The following is a 20,781-nucleotide window of genomic DNA, read 5'->3' on the forward strand; positions in this document are numbered from 1 at the left end:
GAGGGAGCGAGAGGACGAGATTGACCCAAAGGCGAGGGAGCGAGGGAGCGAGAAGTCGAGGTTTTTCAAAGGCGAGAACACGAGGGAGCGAGAAGTCGAGGGCGAGAACGCGAGGGAGCGAGAAGTCGAGGGCGAGGGAGCGAGAAGTCGAGGGCGAGGGAGCGAGAACACGAGGTTTTTCAAAGGCGAGAACACGAGGGAGCGAGAAGTCGAGGGACGAGAAGTCGAGGTGAAAGTAATCCCGTGTTCTCGAGGCGAGATCCTCGTATTCTCGCCCTTTTTCCTCGCGTTCTCGCTCTCTCGCTCCCTCGCCCTCGACTTCTCGCTCCCTCGCGTTCTCGCGTTCTCGCTCCCTCGCCCTCGACTTCTCGTCTTCTCGTGTTCTCGCCCTCGACTTCTCGCGGCGAGGGGACGAGATTCTGAAATGGCCGCAATAGGCTTCCATATTTTGTTGAGTTGTTGTGATTATTAAACACACCCAGGTGTGACGTCTAGTTTACTTAAACATCCAAGAGCTAATCTGTCTATTGCGGGTCTTTCTTTAGACCTGAAATGTTATCTAAATTATTAATTAGACATTAATTAACTTATCCAGACCATAATCAACTCTCAATTGCATTGCTAGCCTGCGATATGTACTGGATTATGACCCAATTTGCTGCTCGACATCCATTCATAATTTAAACATGAAATGGATGATCGAGACTATGTTTTATTATCGTACAGACTTTAGTAATGATGATCAAGGCTAGGACGAATTTTCAATCCTTAATTCTCGGTTCATAGTGAATCAATTTGACTGAAATTTTCAGCAAATTCCCTTTACATTATCTAGTTGTTAATTATTATAGTGAGAACTGTCATCTCTTTATCTTATCTCCCATCATGTATATCTAAACTACTTGATTGCTTTTCATAAACATTTGTTCGATTAATAAATCATCTTCGCATCATTTCTAACAACTACTTGTACAATAAAATGTCACAAATCTCAATAAAGTTCTATTTTATGGAAAACGACGATGACAATATTTATCGATGGCAACGACGATAAGTGGGATGCACAACATGAAGATTCGTATCTACAGGTAGGTACAGGTAAGTTAAGGCGAGGGGACGAGATTCTGAAATGGCCGCAATAGGCTTCCATAACAAAACCTCGGTGAGTGCAATAATTAGACAAACTGATTAAAACATAGATCCTATTTCGTTTCGTTTTTTATAGTTCAAAATTTTGTTTTACTTGTCTTTACTAAACTAGGATCTGGAGAGAGAGAGAGAGAGAGAGAGAGAGAGAGAGAGAGAGGGATGGGTTTAACGTCCACTCGACACAAACCAGGTCATTTCGGGACTAACATATGGTTTAATTTTATTTCAATAATTCGCTTGCGCGTATAGGGGTCTTTAGCAGTGGGAGGAAAAAGGAGGACCCGGAGTAAAAAAACCCACGAGGTTGGACAGGCGACCCTACTCCTTGTCACGTACAACCGGGGATTCGAAACCACGCCAGTTGACTCAATGACAGGCTTTATCATACAGCGCGCACGTGCTAACCATTGGGCCACCCCCCCCCCCCCCCCCCTAGGATCTGGAAGTGTTTTTATCAATGACGTGCGGTAGTAGCCACTGAAACGGTCTGTTACGGCGAGCTTTAGTTTGCACGAAACTGTGGGTAATCCACTAGTAACATCAATGCTCATCGGTTAATCAAATATCTGACGTCATAGGGTCAAAAGCCGCTCGTATGACCTCTGACGCGACCTATCGCTACAACCGGTCAGATCTTCTTATTGTAGACCATCGAAAGTATAAAAAAACGAAACGAAATATATTTTAATCAGATTGCATAAGTAGGTTGCAATAATCTGAAATGAAATGAAATGAAATGAAATGGAGTTTAACGTCCTACTGTTCTGCTCCTAACCTGGGCTAATGAAGACGGGCATACGCCATACAGTGTGCTATGAGGGAAATTTTGCCCGGACAGCGGCACTACGGCCTACTCTTATATCGAATTCCAACTGCCAAGGGATCTTTTACGTGCACGCCAATGTGTACACGGGACCTCGGTTTTTCGTCCCATCCGAACGACTAGACAGCTTTCCTTGTCAGCCCCTCCGTCCTGCATCACTAAAAAGGGATGCAATAATCTAAATTTTAATAAATTTACAAAAAATATCAATGGATATTTTACCTCCTACACGGTAAAATATTAAAGTGCTGGTATATGGATCGGAAAACACAGCAAAATATTAAAGTGTTGCTATATGGAACGGAAAATACAGCAAAATATTAAAGTGCTTCTAAATGGATTGATGAAAACGTGGCAGTGTTTAACAATGTACATAGTTTTAATGTAAAAACTTATTTTGGGTTATGTATACATATATTTATATAATTTCATTTTTTACACTTTATTATAATATACCCAAAGCCATTAAAAGCGCAATGCCTTATGGCACATAGGCGAAACATGTGATGGATCTCTTTTTGAGGAGTTCTGGGTTTGAACCCAATATCAGTTCTCGGTAATGAACTTTGATCGTGCAAACGCAACACTTTGTCTTTTTGCACGTGCATTCCCTTCACTCTGGCCCTTTAAATACAGATAAAAAATTTAACATTCATCAATTCGGAAACAAAACAAACACGCCTAACAAAAGAAAACAGGAACAGCTATTTCCATGCTGGATCGGGGGGCTTCACAGGTAGCCGTCGACAGTCACTTTAATGTCCACACATCGACCATTGTTTGCCGCAGGCAACGCTTCCACGCCACTGGAAGAGTTGCCGATCGACCCCGACTTGGAACGCCACATCCGACTACAGCTTCTGCGCAACAGGTTCCATTCAGCTACTGCTACTGCCAGGGGAACTGTTGGAACACGGCAACGTCAGATCAGCCCTCAAACAGCCCTACAGCGTGTAGTGAGACATCTGTGCCAGTCCATGCCAAGGCGACTTCAGGCATGTGTAAGAGCTCAGGGTGGGCATACCCGATATTGACTTCAGCTGACCCCTGCTTTGTTTCATGGTTCTCTGACGTTTCGGTTTTGTGCATTTGTGGTGAATTCTTTCATGAAATTATCCACAGATGCTTGTTATCTCGATTTTGTCAATTGTTATGTACATTTGTTAAAAGTTGTTGCAGTAAATAAACTTTGAATTTGGCATTGAGTTTTTAATGGCTTTGGGTGTTAGTGTCCTACTTATCAACATCAATTGGGAGAGATGGAGAGAGAGGGTGGGGGACCCGGAGAAAACCCACGAGATTGGACAGGCGATCCTACACCTTGTCACGTACAACCGGGGAATCGAAACCACGCCAGTTGACTCAATGACAGACCTTATGATGCAACACCGACGCGCTAACCATTCGGCCATCTGACCCGCTGCATCAATTGGGCTGATGAGGACGGATAGTGACATTTCTGTCCAACTGTCATCCTTTATCATGGAATGATCAGTTGTCCTCGCCTTAATCAACTGATTTTGATTTCGCCAATATATTTCACAAGACTTCAATCACAGACCAGCAATAGTATTGTCAATATTCATTATCGACAATTGTATTCCTAAAAATATTGTGCGTGTGTGAACCGCTTTGGTGTTTAATGCTGGAAACTTTAACACGAAGTCCTTTCACGTTCATTTAACTGTGTGCGGCCCACAAGACGGCTATAAAATCGACAGGGACATATTAACTGTGTGCGCCCCACAAGACAGCTATAGCATCGACAGGGGCATATTAACTGTGTGCGCCTTACAAGACGGCTATAACCTCACAAGTCGGCTAAAACATCGAAAAGGACATATTAACTGTGTGCAGCCCACAAGACGGCTATAACATCAACAGGGACATATACTGTGTGCGCGCCACACGACGGCTATAACACACAACGATTATAAGGTCCATTAGGACATAATACCCCTGTGTACCCCACGCAACGAATATAAGGTCCGAATGGACATAATACCCCTGTGACCCATATAGTCAACTAGATTCGCCAAAGCGAATTCGATGATTTTGAACAAGTTCAGTCTTCTTCCATCAACTGCAGCCATGTTTCGCCGACCATGTTTATTAATGGTTTTGTAAAGCGTCTAGCTGACCAATCGAGAACACGCGCTGGATGATTTCCCCGCAACCGGTAATGCTGAACAATGGCTATTTTAGGATCGACTGCGTTGAATCGGCTGCGATCCCTGTAGGTATAAACAACATGAATGGCGAGTGTTTCCACCTTTTCAGGACGAACGAAATATTTAGATCTGTATTTTACTTTCTGAATTTGTTCTTCCCGCCAAATTTTCGATAACAACTGAATGCGGAACTTCTTAACTAATTCCGTTTGGTTGAGTTTAAATTGTTCAAGCCTATCGTAGACATCTTCCCATTCTTTATGAAAGTAGGACATTTGGAAATAAAATGTGGAGTAGCCTCCCTTTTCTTTATCGAGAACTTTCATCATTTCCAACCACGTGCTGTGTTGTCTTGGTATCACCATTTCATCCAAATCCATAAACAAAACATATTTAGTTATCCCAACATTTCTATACAAACAATCATTCACAGCCACGAGCTGGCCAAAATAATGAATCTCGAAAACAGGAAGTTTCCATTCAATCACCTCAAATAGTCCCTGTTGTCTATATAAATGAAGAATGCGCCGGATTTCCGGCGGAGCACCATGGTCGTAGATATAAAACTTCTGCGCGCCCAATATTCGCGCCATTTCAACGGTTTGAACCAGTTCAAAGATATTGTTATATTTAGACGTAACAGCAGGAAAACAAACGGCAAACTCTACTTGTGGAGGATCTGGATAGGAAATTCGGATTTTATTCATCGATTCTTGAGTCTTCAGACTGACTGAAACCGTCGAGGGTCTGTCATCTGGTTTTATTTTGCAAATCACAAACACTCCAAAATATCTGAAATATAACATAAACACGGTATATGAGAGAGAGAGAGAGGGAGAGAGAGAGAGAGAGAGAGGGAGAGAGAGAGAGGGAGAGAGAGAGGAAATCACATTACAGTGAATCGTGAGCACAAGTGGTCAAAATGCCCCGCGGGTAATGTAGTTAAAGATTATTAGTTGACCAGCATCTTAGAGGTTAGTAGTTTACCAGACCATTAGAGGTTATTAGTTGACAAGACTCTTAGAGGTTAGTAGTTGACGAGACTCTTAGAGGTTAGTAGTTGACGAGACTTTTAGAGGTTAGTAGTTGACGAGACTCTTAGAGGTTAGTAGTTGACGAGACTCTTAGAGGTTATTAGTTGACAAGCCTCTTAGTGGTTATTAGTTGACCAGACTCTTAGAGGTTAGTAGTTGACCAGACTCTTAGAGGTTAGTAGTTGCCCAGACTCTTAGAGGTTAGTAGTTGCCCAGACTCTTAGAGGTTATTAGTTGACCAGACTCTTAGAGGTTAGTAGTTGACCAGACCCTTAGAGGTTAGTAGTTGACCAGACTCTTAGAGGTTAGTAGTTGACCAGACTCTTAGAGGTTAGTAGTTGACCAGCCTCTTAAAGGTTATTAGTTGACCAGCCTCTTAGAAGTTAGTAGTTGACCAGACCCTTAGAGGTTATTAGTTGACCAGACTCTTAGAGGTTATTAGTTGACCAGACCCTTAGAGGTTATTAGTTGACCAGACTCTTAGAGGTTATTAGTTGACCAGACTCTTAGAGGTTATTAGTTGACCAGACTCTTAGAGGTTAGTAGTTGACCAGACTCTTAGAGGTTAGTAGTTGACCAGACTCTTAGAGGTTAGTAGTTGACCAGACTCTTAGAGGTTATTAGTTGACCAGAATCGTAAAGGTTATTAGTTGACCAGACTCTAAGAGGTTATTTTAACCCGAGCATACATTTGTACGCGACAACATGACATTATAATGGCCGTAATGTCGCTTACAAATGTCGTAATGTCGCGTAAAAATGTCGCATTGTCGAGTCGACGGGTTGTCGTGATGTCGGGTTAAAATGTCGCGATGTGGGCTTGTCGCCTTAAGAAGGTCGATATCACGACATCACTACATGGTACCAATCAGCGTGATGTTGGGTTATCATCTATCCAGAACCATGGTAGAAGCGACCTGCTTATCTCAATATTAGAATTATGTGCACTGATTCTGGTGATGGTATTTTCTCAACGTTTTCAAGCAAGTACAGTAACAAATGTGTAGGACAAGAGAGGGAGAGAAAGGGGGTTTAAAGTCCACTCGACACAAACTATGTCATTTCGGGACTAACATATTTAAGGGATATCAGGTTACCACACATTTCATTTAGCACAGCAATTCATTTCGGTGAATCTTATAATAATCTGAACAGTGAAATAAGTTGTTAAATGCGATCTGCATCTATGCCCTATGAATTATGTGGCAACTTGATAATCTCCAAAACAGCTGTGATATTATTCATTTTATTATGACTACCTGTAGATATATATATATATATATATTGTACTAATACCCCCATTCAAGTCAGTATACAATACCTGTATAGAATATAGTACGCTGTATACTAATGGATAAATTATATAAATATCTACAACACAGTATAAATACAGAATTCTTTATTAAAACACTCGCATTATTAACACGCTCACATTATTAACACTTTGGTAGTCCTACAATGAATATGGGAAACACACCCAAAGAAAGATTCAATACAATAATAAAACGAAATAATATATTTCTATATATGGCTATATTTTTTTTCCTCTTTCAATTACTAGTTGGTATATACGACATGTACGTACTGAATCACCGGGAGGTCATGCTATGTCTGTGGTCGTTGTTGGTTACGGAGAGAGAGAGAGAAATGGGGTTTAACGGCCACTCGACACAAACTAGGTCATTTCGGGACTAACATATGTTTTAATTATATTTCAATAATTCGCTTACGCGTAGGGGTCTTTAGCAGTGGGAGGAAACCGGAGGACCCGGAGAAAACCCACGAGGTTGGACAGGCGACCCTACTCCTTGTCACGTACAACCGGGAATTCGAAACCACGCCAGTTGACTCCATGATAGGCACGTGCTAACCATTCGGCCATCCGAACTGGGCTAATGAAGACGGGCATACGCCGTACAAAGTGCTATGAGGGAAATTTTGCCCGGACAGCGGCACTACGACCTACTCATATATCGAATCATATAACTGCCAAGGGATCTTTTACGTGCAGCCAATGTGTACACGGGACCTCGGTTTTTTTGTCCCATCCGAACGACCAGACAGCTGTCCTTGTCAGGCCCTCCGTCCTACACCACTGCGATATTAAATAGATTAGAACGGTTCAGCCATATTTTGATTTAATCTAAAAATTTAGGAGCGAGACTTAGCTCCGAACAACCAGTACGGTGGTTGAAATTATTGCACACGTCTTGTCAAACCTTCAAAGGCTAATACCTTCGCTCGCAATAGAGTAATTTGAATGACATTTTCAAATTATTCATTTTACATTATCTATTGTCGAACTATTATAACAAGAATGGCTAGCTCTTTATCTAAATCTTACATAATGTATCTTTAATATGCAATCATAAACAAGAACCAATATATGTGTATTAAATAAATATATTCTAAATTAAACACGTGAATTAGATTTTAATTCTTGTCTACTTCAATCAATATTGATGTTATTATCTTGGCGTATCACTATAGGATGCTCATATCACCTATTTAAAGATACATTATGTAAGATTTAGATAAAGAGCTGGTCGTTCGTGCTATAACAGTTATATTAGAGATACATTATGTAAAGTTTAGATAAAGAGCTGGTCGTTCGTGCTATAATAGTTATATTAGAGATACATTATATAAGATTTAGATAAAGAGCTGGACGTTCGTGCTATAATAGTTATATTAAAGATACATTATATAAGATTTAGATAAAGAGCTGGTCGTTCTTGCTATAACAGTTCTATTAGAGATACATTATATAAGATTTAGATAAAGAGCTGGACGTTCTTGCTATAATAGTTATATTAGAGATACATTATGTAAGATTTAGATAAAGAGCTGGACGTTCTTGTTATAATAGTTATATTAGAGATACATTATATAAGATTTAGATAAAGAGCTGGACGTTCTTGCTATAATAGTTATATTAGAGATACATTATGTAAAGTTTAGATAAAGAGCTGGACGTTCTTGTTATAATAGTTATATTAGAGATACATTATATAAGATTTAGATAAAGAGCTGGACGTTCTTGCTATAATAGTTATATTAGAGATACATTATATAAAGTTTAGATAAAGAGCTGGACGTTCTTGTTATAATAGTTATATTAGAGATACATTATATAAGATTTAGATAAAGAGCTGGACGTTCGTGCTATAATAGTTATATTAGAGATACATTATATAAGATTTACATAAAGAGTTGGACGTTCGTGCTATAATCGTTTAAAAATAGAAAATAAAATTAATATATTGTATATTTCAGTCAAATTACTTCATTCGGAGCGAAGTTATGGCTCTTTGGAGAATAGCTGAACTCGGGTGTAATTGCTATACTGGCTTTCAATTTTTCCCCGCCAAAATGGATGATAATTTTTTATATAAAAAAAAGCTTTCATATTTTTTTTCCGCCAACTGGAATATTTTATCTGCCAAAAATGTGTGATGAAAAAGACATCTAACAATTTTATATCTCAGCTAGGTTAATTATAAAACAATTACCGATATCTACAATACAATAAACAACAGCTTTAAAAATCTGTCTTTACATAATAGATTAGCAAAGTCTTTCCATTTTGACTATCTTGTTTCAATTCATTGAAAATCGCGAGCATCCAATGCTCTAGAGAGTTGATTATGGTTTTTTCATGTTAATAAATGATAGTTTATATAACATTTTAGACCAAAAGAAAGACCCGCACTAGGCAGATTTTGCTCTTACATAATGCATTTTAAGACAGAGTGAATATTTTAAAACACAGTGAACATTCTAAAATCACTACACATGAAATGTGTGGTAACCTGATATCGCGGAAAACGCTAACCGGAAGTGACCGACACTTTGCCTACTCTGAGATCTTATTAATGTAATCATATTCTGCAAGTTTCATGGATATCGGTTCATAATTGCGGTCTGTAGCCGTGCCACATCAAAATGTGTGGTAACCTGATATCTCTGAAATCGCTAACCGGAAGTGGTCGAAATTTTGGCTACTCTGAGATATTATTGATGTTATCATATTCTGTAAGTTTCATTGAAATCGGTTGATAATTGCGGTCTGCAGTCGTACCACGTGAAATGTGTGGTAACCTGATATCTCGGAAACTGCTGACCGGAAGTAGTCTTAATTTTGATAATTGCGGTCTGTAGCCGTGACACATCAAAGTGTGTGGTAACCTGATATCTCTGAAATCGCTAACCGGAAGTGGTCGAAAGTTTGGTTACTCAGAGATATTATCAATGTTATCATAATCTGTAAGTTTCATTAAAATCGGTTAACAATTGCGGTCTGTAGCCGTAAGGCTATTTTGAAATTCTTGCTTACCACATGTGGCAAATAGCCACTGCCCTATTTTACCGAGAGTAATTGAATAAATATTACAATTTTTTTTTTTAAAATAGGGTGTAAATCACGCCTGCGCACTATAAATATACATTATTATTGTGGTTATCATATGAACCATCGAAAAATATAAAGTGGCAGATTGTCTTTAACGAGATGGGGGAATCCCGTGGAATCCCTTACAAGTTACAAACTACCATATTGTGAACCATCGCAATATATAAAGTAGCAGATAGTCTTTAACGAGATGGGGGAATCCCTTACAAGTTACAAACTACCATATTGTCGAACCATCGACTTGTTCAATAACGAAAACGATATAAGCCGGACAGCGCCACCTATAATTATTAGTTAAAAACCTTAAAGATACGTTATGTATCTTGGTCGTTCTTGCTATAATAATTTAACCAGTAGCTGCCAGGCAGGATACACCCACATTTCGAACGTTGTTTTTAAATCGGATAATAATTGTGACCTCTAGAGGGACCACAAGCTAAAAACACGATTTTTCGTACAATCAGAGGCCATAATTGAGGAATTTACGATCCGATATGTGCGAATATTGATCTGTGGGTTATAAACTTATGACGTCTATAGGGTCCACAAGCTAAAACGCGATTTTTCGTACAAACAGGGGCCATAATCCATGAAGTTACGGTCCGATACATGCCAATATCGACAGGAACCGAGATCGTAGGGAGATAAACATATATTTCAAGTTTCGTTGAAATCGGATAGAAATTGTGACATGTAGAGTGTCCACAAACAATTATGCACGGGCGGACGGACGGACGGTCAGGGGCGACGACAATTTACGTCCAAATGAAAAAAGCGAAGTTATGCGTGTATAAATGTTACGACAATAAACAATGTCTCGATAATTCAATTTTAAGTTAAATTATTAAATGCCGGGCCCTTATTCACGAAAACTTAAACTAAGATACAATCGAAATTTTAATAAATACTGCAATTCGATTGGCTGACCAGTAAAATCAATTTGCATATATCCAATGAAGTTGCAGTATTTCTTAAAATTTCGGTTGTAACTTAGTTTAAGTTTTCGTGAATAAGGGCCCAAATCATGTTTCAATCTATTGAAAACCACGACCACATGATGGTATAGAGAGATGGTTATGGGCTAGCCATGGGAATAAAATGTCTAATTTATATAACATTCTTCAAATTTAATCAACGATGCAATGAACTTAAATGAAAGAAAAATATCAACAAGGGTCGTTAATCTTTCTTGAGAGAGAGAGAGAGAGAGAGAGAGAGAGAGAGAGAGTTTAACGTCCACGCGACACAAACTAGGTCATTTCGGGACTAACACATGGTTCAATTTTAATTCAATAATTCGCTTGCGCGTAGGGGTCTTTAGTAGTGGGAGGAAACCGGAGGACCCAGAGAAAAACCACGAAGTTGGACAGGCGACCGTACTCCTTGTCACATACAACCGGGGAATCGAAACCACGCCAGTTGACTCAATGACAGACAAATGGAGATCGTGTTTTAATCCATTTAAAACCTCGACCATCCGATGATCTAGAGAGTTGATTATAGGCTAGCCATGTGAATAAATGTCTAAAGTAATAATTTATATAACATTTGAAGCCCAAAAGAGAGATCTACAATAGGCAGGTTTAGCTCTTACATAACGTATCTTTAAACGGGCCGGCCTCTTTTAAATCGGATCGGATCCAATCCTCTCTCTCTCTCTCTCTCTCTGTCTGCCTGTCTGTCTGTCTGTCTGTCTCTCTCTCTCTCGAAAGATTATCGACCCTTGTTGATATTTTCCTTTCATTTAAGTTCATTACATCGTTGATTAAATTTGAAGAAAATCGGGTATTTTCCGAAAAATGCAATTGAAGCACAGCGACGTCGACTGACACACAGCAACTTCAATTGACGTTTGCCGGTAAATATCAGTGCAAGCATTTCTAAAGAAAACAACGCATTATTTATCGGAATTGTAGTCGCATTATAGACTTAGCCGGAAAGGAATATCTTTTCTTTGTTTTTATCGGCCAGAAACAACTGAAAACTAGTTTGGGGTAAATTTGTCACTTTATAAGATGGACACAAAAATTGTCATTTAGAAACCAATCGCAAAACGAGTATGTTTCACCATCCCACAACGACCACCCCACCCCACCACCCCACCCCACCCCACGACCACACCACGACCACTCCACCCACCCCACACCACGACCACACCACACCACGACCACCCCACCACTCAAAACCATCTCTAAATGACCAGCTACTGTGCTTCTCTACAATTACTTACTTCAAGCCTTTGTCTTCCGGTAATCCTCGGATATACCCCTCACGCCGATAGGTTATCGGACCATCGGGAGTGTTCGTCGTGAACCTACAGTTGATGTAAGGTTGGGTTCTGTTCCTAAGGGATATACCAATGATCCGGATCACAGGATGTTTGGATTTGTCATCAAAATACCCACTAAATACAAATAACGTGGCTGGATCATCCACAGGCTGCCAATCGTTCCTAATTTTAATATCCGATCTTATCACGTCGGTTTTACGTTTTATCTTTGGTCCTTTCGTTTTCAATTTGGTACTATTTTTATCCCTCAACTCACCAATCTTTATTGCTTTATTCCATTTATTACTAGTCTCTTTTTTTCTGTATGTAACAGGTGACTGTTTTATATCAAATTTATTCACATTGGTATCACCGGGCTCTCTTATATTGGGTCCATCCACTTCGGTAACATGAATAAAACTTTTCGAATGAATTTTAACTTTATCCAGATTAATGTCCACCGAACTCGGTTTGTCATATTTCTTGAAATACAAATAATCACCGCCGCCGTGTTCTCCCAGAATGTTCTGGGGGGACCAAGTTAATAATTCACACAGAATAAGCAAATAAACGACAAAAATCAGGAGAACCAAACATTTGCACAGGGGCTGCATGATTTCATTTCCCAAGCGGACAATAACAAACCTATTTCACACAAACACACGCACATGTTGAAAACAATTTCAACTTATTTACACTGAAAAAAAACTTGTGTTGGATCTCAACACAAGTACTTGTGTGAAAATTATTCTACACAAAACTTGTGTTGTTTTGCATTGCATTAACACAAACTTGTGTTCTTTTTAATGCATTAACACAAATCTTGTGGGTTTTTTCATATAATTAACACAAGTAATGTGTACCGTCAACAAATATTTTTTTTTTAAATTTGAACTCCATACAAAGTCTTAATCCGGGCGTCCACAAGTATAAGAAAAGTATTTTTTACTCAGACATGATGGCCAGACAGACTTGAATGCTAATTGGTGTTAAGATGTCTGTAGTTAAAATAAACTGGTAGATCAAAGGCCTATTGAGCGCTCATGCCCGGTGTGATTTTAACAATTGACTCCAAATGCATTGACAAGAAAATAAGTAAAACTATTATTTAATGTGATTGGTTGATAAAATCAACGTACTATAGGCTACAGTTTGTCTGCGATATCATCTCTGTGCAACCGGACATTAAATGAATTGATTTCACACAATTCATTTACCATTTAACAGCGTGCTGAAATGATTTTTGAGCAGTGATATGTTTGACAAATGTAAGCTAATGGTCACAGAGAATAAAAGACCGCAGGTTTGTGAATATTTATATAAAAAAAAATAATACCATTTATTTTATGATCAGTAGTGGAATATCGCGTTTTATCAGTGAAATAAAAGTGTTATTCCACTGGCTAGTTGTTTTTACCTAAAATGATTGTAAAATCATAAAATAAATAGAACATTACGCATTCGTGAAAATATAAGTTTTCTTGCTTCTCGATGAAATAAAATATGTTATTCACTCTAAAACGACAAATATCCTCTATGTATGTAATTTAGCATCGATATTGTTTTTGTGTATAATATTAGTATTTCGTTTCCTTAAAAAAAACTCCAACAATTTAACCCGGAAGTTCATGTTTAAAATGGCGGGCGGGGACAGGGGAAAAATTTCGGCATGTTATTATCAAATCTGTTCAATTTTTCTGAAATCGTGCTTAATTAACATTAGTTGTTCGGCGCTACGATGTTGTTCAAATACGTACATTACAGAATCACATTATGATTAAACCAGAAACGGCTCGACTTGAACCAGCAGGTAAGAATCTGTTTTGAAATTATATCTTGGGAGGTTGGATTGGATTGGCGGACATTTTGATTCTTGTTTCATGATTTTTTATATTATAAAGATTTTGCCAAGAGTAGACATAAACGCGGGCACAGACTAGAAAAAATCTTTTTACACTTTTGTGTTAGTTGAATTGTAATCTAATTTATGTTTAAAAAAACAACCTTAAATCAAATAAGCAGATATTTTCCCCAAACCCTCCGTTCAACCTCTGGAATATTATTAGGCCCCTATTTTCCTGATTCAGTCACAGTTAATAAATAATAAATAATGGAACTAGAATCAGTCTGTGGAAGTTTCTCTATAGTTTCATTATTTTTTCCAGTCAGTGATGATATGACTCATTCCACCTTACAGTTACAGCAATTACCGTATTGAGAATTTACCGTTCAAGGACTCCATTTTGGCATTGAATTGGAATTTGAAGAAAAACTGGTAACAATTTCATTTAATTTTTATATTTTCTATTTTTTTTTTTTACCAATGTCCTACAATGATTAGTGTATGTGAACATACAATCCCAAGTAAAGTATTTATATGACACTTACATGCAACAGAGAGAGAAAAATGACATAAACAAGGCCTTACGTGTACTTGTATTTGAAGAATCAAGTAGTCCAAGCTATGCCTATATGCATACCGGTAATCAACTACGACGACGATTAGCTTTCTTCCGTTTCCACCCTTTCCCTGCACACTGTTCCATTCTACTTAGCCTACAGACGCTAGGTCGTTTCGGGAAAAAGGACAGGTAAGGTTAAATTTGATATGAATAATTCGTTTGCTGGTATGGGTATTTAGCAAACGGAGGAAACCGAATGGCCCAGAGGAAAACTCAAGAGATTGGACAGGCGACTCTACTCCTTGAAATCGAAACCATGCCACTTAACACAATGACAGACCCTGTGATTTCATGTGAATGCATTAACTACTAGACCATTCCCCCCAGCCCCACCCCATATTGAATAAAAGTATGGCTTATTTCAAATATGATATTTACATATAAAGAAAGTAGAGAGACTTCAATCTTACTAGAAAAATACTAGATTACCTGAAATGAAATGGGGTTTAAAGACAACGTCCTACTGTTCAGCTCCGACTGGTCTAATGCAGTGTGCTAAGAGAAAATGTTTGTCCGGGCAGCGACACTATGGCCTACTCTCATAGCGAATTCAAACTGCCAAGAGAACTTTTATGTGTACGCCAATGTGTACATTGGATCTCAGGGGAAACCACTCTGAAAAATCAAGATGAGCTTTCTCGGTCAACCCCAAGAGGTAACCTGTGGCCTCCATGCTAGTATTCCAGCACCTAACTCACTCAGTCACCATGGTCGTCTTCTAATTACTGCGACATTGAAACCATGTGACAAACAAGGATTATAAAAATAGATTTTTACGGCTTAGGTAGTTCCTTGGGATTAAAATTTTTGATACATGTAGATACATTAGTTTCAATTTCAAATCACACAGTTTGTATATATGGTATGGTAGCTTTAATGGTAAATTACATATAATGTATTTATTTTTTCAGTTTCAATATTGGATGTATATGCAAATCACCCAGGAAAAGATCATGTAACAAAAGAAATTATAAAAGTAAAAAAATGGAAGAAGAAATGGCTGGAAAAAATGATGATAGAGCAGCTTTTTCTTGGTGGGTAACTATTCAATTCTTATAGAAAAGATTGCTGTTATGCTATTTTGAAATCTAAAATTCAGTTTAGTATAGTAAAACTGTACAGTACATGTATGAGCACAGACAGAATCTTAGTTAGATATGACTGTCTCATCTGTGGCAAAGCAAACCAACACATGAAACAAAACAAATGTAGTTAAATTAACATTTTTTGACTTAATCAAAACTGTCTAGTCAATTTAAGCCAACTAATGTAATACATTGCATATTTTTTTTCAGTTAGCCACCTCGGAAGATCAAGACAGCTGGAAAGGGCTATTGATATTGTGGAAGTGTTTTCTTACAGAGGTTGCTTATCAGACAAAGGCTATGTAAGTACCATGCATATTTGCTTTTTGAATCAGGAACTGGTTCTATACACTTGGTGGGGGGGGGGATGGCCGAATGGTTAGCATGTGCGTGCTGTATCATACGGCCTGTCATCCTCGGTTGTACGTGACAAGGAGTAGGGTTGCCTGTTCAACCTCGTGGGTTTTCTCCAGGTCCTCCGGTTTCCTCCCACTGCTAAAGACCTATATGACTTCAAAACTATAAGATGGATGCAATGTTACACCCTTTCATAATCATTATTATAAAGCGTTCAAATGCATGAATTTGTAAAATATAATTAATATCATATTGTAATACTGTTTGCAATACTGTATTCACCACTGCCTTAGTGGAGATAATTGGTAAATTAAATGATTATTTTTTCATTTTGTCTTTTTTTCAAGACTTTTCTTCTGGCTTCTGACCCATTGAGGCATAATAATCTACCTGGGTCTGTAACTTGAAAAGACACAATAAGTATTATGCAAAGTTGAAACAAAATAGAGACTCAACGTGTGGAAAAATAAGTTATTTATTTAAAAATTGTGAACCGTAGAAAGTATATTTATTGCCAACTCAACCACATACTATCATCCAGGGTTTATGGACCTACTTATAGTCCAACCTTCGACGATGGGTTGTATGTTCAATCTAGTTGGAGGTGTACGATTGAACATACAATAATTCAATAACTCACTTCTCTTAGTATAATCTTATATTCTGTAACAATATCTAACAAAGATAATATATACATATAATACTGACCCACAGGATAGGTAACTTAATAAGGAACAGCATCTAAGAAATAACTTATCAGAGACCTGCCCTTCAGTATGTCCCCTGCCTGCCTGTGGTTAACTGCCCTTTTCTTTAATATACAATTGTTAGGACTTTTATACCTTAGCTTTGTTTTTAGTTACAATATAATCCTTAATACCTTACTGGAATAACTTTACAATAGATAATAATTTATGAAACAATGTCTCTCTAATATAATTACAGAGTTTATTTTAATTAGGATTCTGGCTAATCTATAATGGCTCTGGCCTCAAATTAACTATGCTCTAATTCTACCTGGTCATAATACTTGAATATTAAGCCATCAAATTATTTTATAATTTTGAAAATGAAATGAAATGGGGTTTAACATCCTACTGTTTTGCTCATAAACTGGGCTAATGAAGACGGGCATACACCATACAGTGTGCTATGAGGGAAATTTTGCCCGGGCAGTGGCGCTACAGCCTACTCTTATATCGAATTCCAACTGCCAAGGGATCTTTTACATGCAGGCCAATGTGTACACAGGACCTCGTTTTTTATCCCATCCAAACGACTAGACAGCTGTCCTTGTCAGGTCCTCCGTCCTGTATCACTGACAAGGGGAAGACACGTCGGAAAATCTGGATGAACTTTCTCAGCCAATTCAGGGATCGAACACCCGACCTCCAGGCTAGTGAGCCAGCGTCGTACCCTCTTAGCAATGTGATCTCCTTATAATTTTGAAAAAGAATATAGTGATTGTAAAAGCTAATAAGTTATCAGTTGCATTTTATTTTTGTTTTTAATGTTAAATATCCCTCTCAAACACAATTATATTTTAATTCTCTCCAGAAATTTGTGTAAAATATAGACTGTAAATTAAAACTTTCATCTTTTAACTGTTGAGTCAATTTAAGTCATCTCATACATAGTATGTTTTTTTCCAGTTAACTACATCAGAAAGATAAAAACAGTTGGAAATGGCTATTCATATTGTGGAAACTTTTCTCACAGAGCTTGATAATCAGGCAAAATGTAAGTAACATACATATTTGTATTTTTAATCAGGAAGTAGTTTTATACACTTGCTTGGTAATCTAGTTATTCTTCTTGGGGCAATGCCTAGGACTCAGCTATTTCAAGTACTTGGCATGCTTGATTTTTGCCAATCACATCCATTACAGTAAATAGCAGTAAAATAATGATGGACAATATTTTACTTTTCAAATAGATTTCAATAGATTTTAAAGGGTAATATCCAATTTGTTGTCAATGGAAATAAAATAAGAATGGGTCCAAAAATAATTAGACATTGCCAAGTAAATAGGTGCTGCCAATGATGTAGTAGGGAATCTGGATTTGCAGACAATACATGTATGAACCGGGTGAATAGTTGACCTATTATGAGACTTCAGTCCCAAATCTCAAGACTTTTTTCTGACTTGGCCTGACAATGACAGCTGTCTAGTCCTTCCGATGAGACGAATATTGGAATGCACGTAAAAGATCTCCTGGCAGTTGGAATTCGATATAAGAATAGATGATAGTGCCGCTGCCCGGGCAAAAATTCCCTCATAGCACACTGTGTGGCATATGCCCGTCATTATTAGCCCAGTATAGGAGCAGAACAGTAGGAAGTTAAACCCCATTTCATTTCATTTTTCTGACTTTTAACCCATTTGATTTGAGCATAATAATCTGCCTGGGTCTTTAAGTGGACAAGACACAATAAGCGTTACGCAAAGTTGAAACCAAATAGAGACTCAGTCTCGATGTGGCAAAATAAATTGTTTATTTAAACATTGTATTCTTATTGCCTACTTTTTATTTTTTAGGCTGGAACACCCTTGAAAGAGTATTTGGTGTATGATAACAACAAGAGAACCCAAGCATCAATTTATTTTATACTTCTGGGAAAGAATGCATTTGACCCAATTTTTAAATATTTATTTTTTGTTATTAATGTTAAATTTTCTTCCAAAACACAATTAGATTTTAATTCTCTTCAAATATGTATGTATAATATAGCAAGTAAACTGACATATAAATCACTTAGAATTTGGTCGGAAATCATAAAGTATTTAATAGGCATTACTAGAAACCAAATGTAGATCAAATACACCCAGAATTACAAAAAACCTTGACCTACATTAAGGTGACTTTCCCTTGCTTATGAAATGAAATACGTTTTAATATCCTGCTTTTCTGTGTTCTTAGAGTGATTCTACCCTACCCTTATATCAAATATTTCAACTGTCAAGGGTTCTTTAAAGGGTACCCAGGGGGGCCGAATGGTTAACACGCACACATTTGATCAGAAGGTCTGTCATTGATTCAAATAATTCAATTTTCAAGGGTTCTTCAAAGTGTACGCAGTTGGGTTGGTTTCAATTCTGGGGGGTTGGGGTGGATGGCCGAATGGTTAGCACGTGCATGCTGTATCATACGGCCTCCTGTCATTGAGTCAACTGGCATGGTTTTGAATCCCCGGTTGTAGACAAGGAGTAGGGTCGCCTGTCCAATCTTGTGGGTTTTCTCCGGGACTTCTGGTTTCCTCCCACTGCTAAAGACCCCTACGCGCTAGCGAATTATTGAAATAAAATTAAACCATATGTTAGTCCCAAAATGATCTAGTTTGTGTCGAGTAGACGTTAAACCCCATTTCTCTCTGTCTCTCTCTCTTTTGATTCTGGGCTTGTACCCAATTATCCCTTGCCATATCCAACACTGAAAAGTGGGAACTATGCCGGAAAATCCAGTTGAAATTTCGCGGCCAACGCCTTATGCTCACTGAACCACTGTGGCTTATGACTTTGTATTGTATATAAATCTTTTGTACATATGATATTTTTTTATTTCAATCCTGTAATCTTGATACTTTGCTTCTTTTATTTATAAAATATTCATTTTGTTTGGGTTTTTTTTAATGAGGAAAAGGCTCTACATCATTTTATTACTCCTGCAAAATAGAGCAATTTTCTTTTGTTAGTTTTCTGTGTATGCTAGTTATTTCTAGATGCCTCACAAATCACTTGTAGTGTGATTTTGTAGCATTTTTCAGTTTTTGAAATTGTTTCAATTTAGTGCATAATTAATCTTATTAGTGCTTAGTTTGGATGTTATTAAATTTAGATATATTTGAATTATATATTTTGGGGTATGGGGTAGGGATACTGTGTACATATCTTTATATTCTCAGTTCTTGTTTTGGGGTAAAGAACAATTTAAATAGCTATTTTATATTTTGTGATGGGTAAAGTGTGTGGGGCAAAAAAACAATTTAAATAGCTATTTTATATTTTGTGATGGGTAAAGTGGGGGGGGGGGGAGGGGTCATTATATATAACACAATATAATTTGTATTAGAATTGAAGTCTCTGTTTTTCTGTTAACATTTCAAATATCTATTTAGTTTTGATGTATTAATTTACTTTTTCCTATGATTTTATGAATAAATAATAATCTTACAAAATTTTTTTTTGTTTCCTTCTTTTATCAAACTTTACAGGTCTAACAGAGCAAAGAGAGGGGTCCTGCATAGAAAGGTTGCTATGCTGGATATAAATTGGGGAAAAATACAACACAAGTTTTTGATGATGGTTATACACAAGTTTGTATGAAACCACACAAGTTTCAGAAATTTCAACACAAGTTTCAACACAAGTTTCAGAAATTTCAACACAAGTTTCAGAAATTTCAACACAAGTTTCAACACAAGTATTGTGTAGATTTCACACAAGTTTCAACACAAGTTTTGTGTTGTTTGATACATTTTAACACAAGTTTTGTGTTGTTTCAACATTTAACACAAGTTTTGTGTTGTTTTAACACAAGTTTGTGTTGTTAAATAGAGACAGCTAACTTGTGTTGTATTTACACAAGTTTGTGTTCTTTCAACACAAGTTTTTTTTCAGTGTACTGAATTAAATTACGAAAAGTGTTCCGATCACTATTTTGTACAATCACAACAGCTTTAACAGTGGCTTGTATAAATAAATCAATGTATACCACGTCTCAATGAATAAAACCTTAAAGCAATATGAGTACACACTATTACTAGTAGTATTAGCTATTGGCTTTTCATGTCTCGATTTAATTATATACAGGTAGACAATGGAAGGCGAATTATTTCACTTGACAGTGTGTGGGTTTGATCGTGAAGTTAATAGCACATCCAATTTCTATACCAGTGGCGGCGCCAGTCGCCGGGGGTTGGAGGGGCAAAGCTGGGCAAAGTTCAAGGTTAAGGGGGCAAAGGCGCAAGATTCATTCAGGGGTATTCCCCTCCTCCCGTCAGAAATATTAAAAAAACTGG

General features: G+C 37.5%; 1 protein-coding gene and 1 long non-coding RNA gene across 6 annotated transcripts; one reads left to right on the forward strand and one right to left on the reverse strand.

Moving 5' to 3' along the window:
• Positions 1-2,332: 2,332 nt before the first annotated feature.
• LOC126818293 (uncharacterized) lies at positions 2,333-12,526 on the reverse strand. The gene is made up of 2 exons (XM_050545628.2): positions 11,819-12,526; positions 2,333-4,935 (listed from the first exon to the last, which is right to left on the reverse strand). The coding sequence occupies exons 1-2, from the start codon at positions 12,469-12,471 to the stop codon at positions 4,038-4,040; spliced, it is 1,551 nt and encodes a 516-aa protein (XP_050401585.1). The 5' UTR covers positions 12,472-12,526; the 3' UTR covers positions 2,333-4,037.
• A 619-nt stretch (positions 12,527-13,145) lies between these two features.
• LOC126818300 (uncharacterized) lies at positions 13,146-19,938 on the forward strand. 5 transcript variants are annotated; one of them, XR_007679184.2, is made up of 7 exons: positions 13,146-13,160; positions 13,622-13,667; positions 14,023-14,132; positions 15,231-15,353; positions 15,615-15,706; positions 17,414-17,501; positions 18,302-19,938. It is a non-coding gene; the product is annotated as an uncharacterized LOC126818300 (long non-coding RNA). The 5 variants fall into 5 exon arrangements; XR_007679183.2 differs by lacking the exon at positions 13,146-13,160 and having other exon boundaries at positions 13,514-13,667; XR_007679185.2 differs by lacking the exons at positions 13,146-13,160; positions 13,622-13,667 and adding an exon at positions 13,796-13,820.
• The last annotated feature ends 843 nt before the right edge of the window (positions 19,939-20,781 follow it).

This window comes from Patella vulgata, chromosome 4 (genome assembly GCF_932274485.2).
Source record: "Patella vulgata chromosome 4, xgPatVulg1.2, whole genome shotgun sequence".
Classification (NCBI taxonomy): Eukaryota; Metazoa; Mollusca; class Gastropoda; family Patellidae; genus Patella; species Patella vulgata.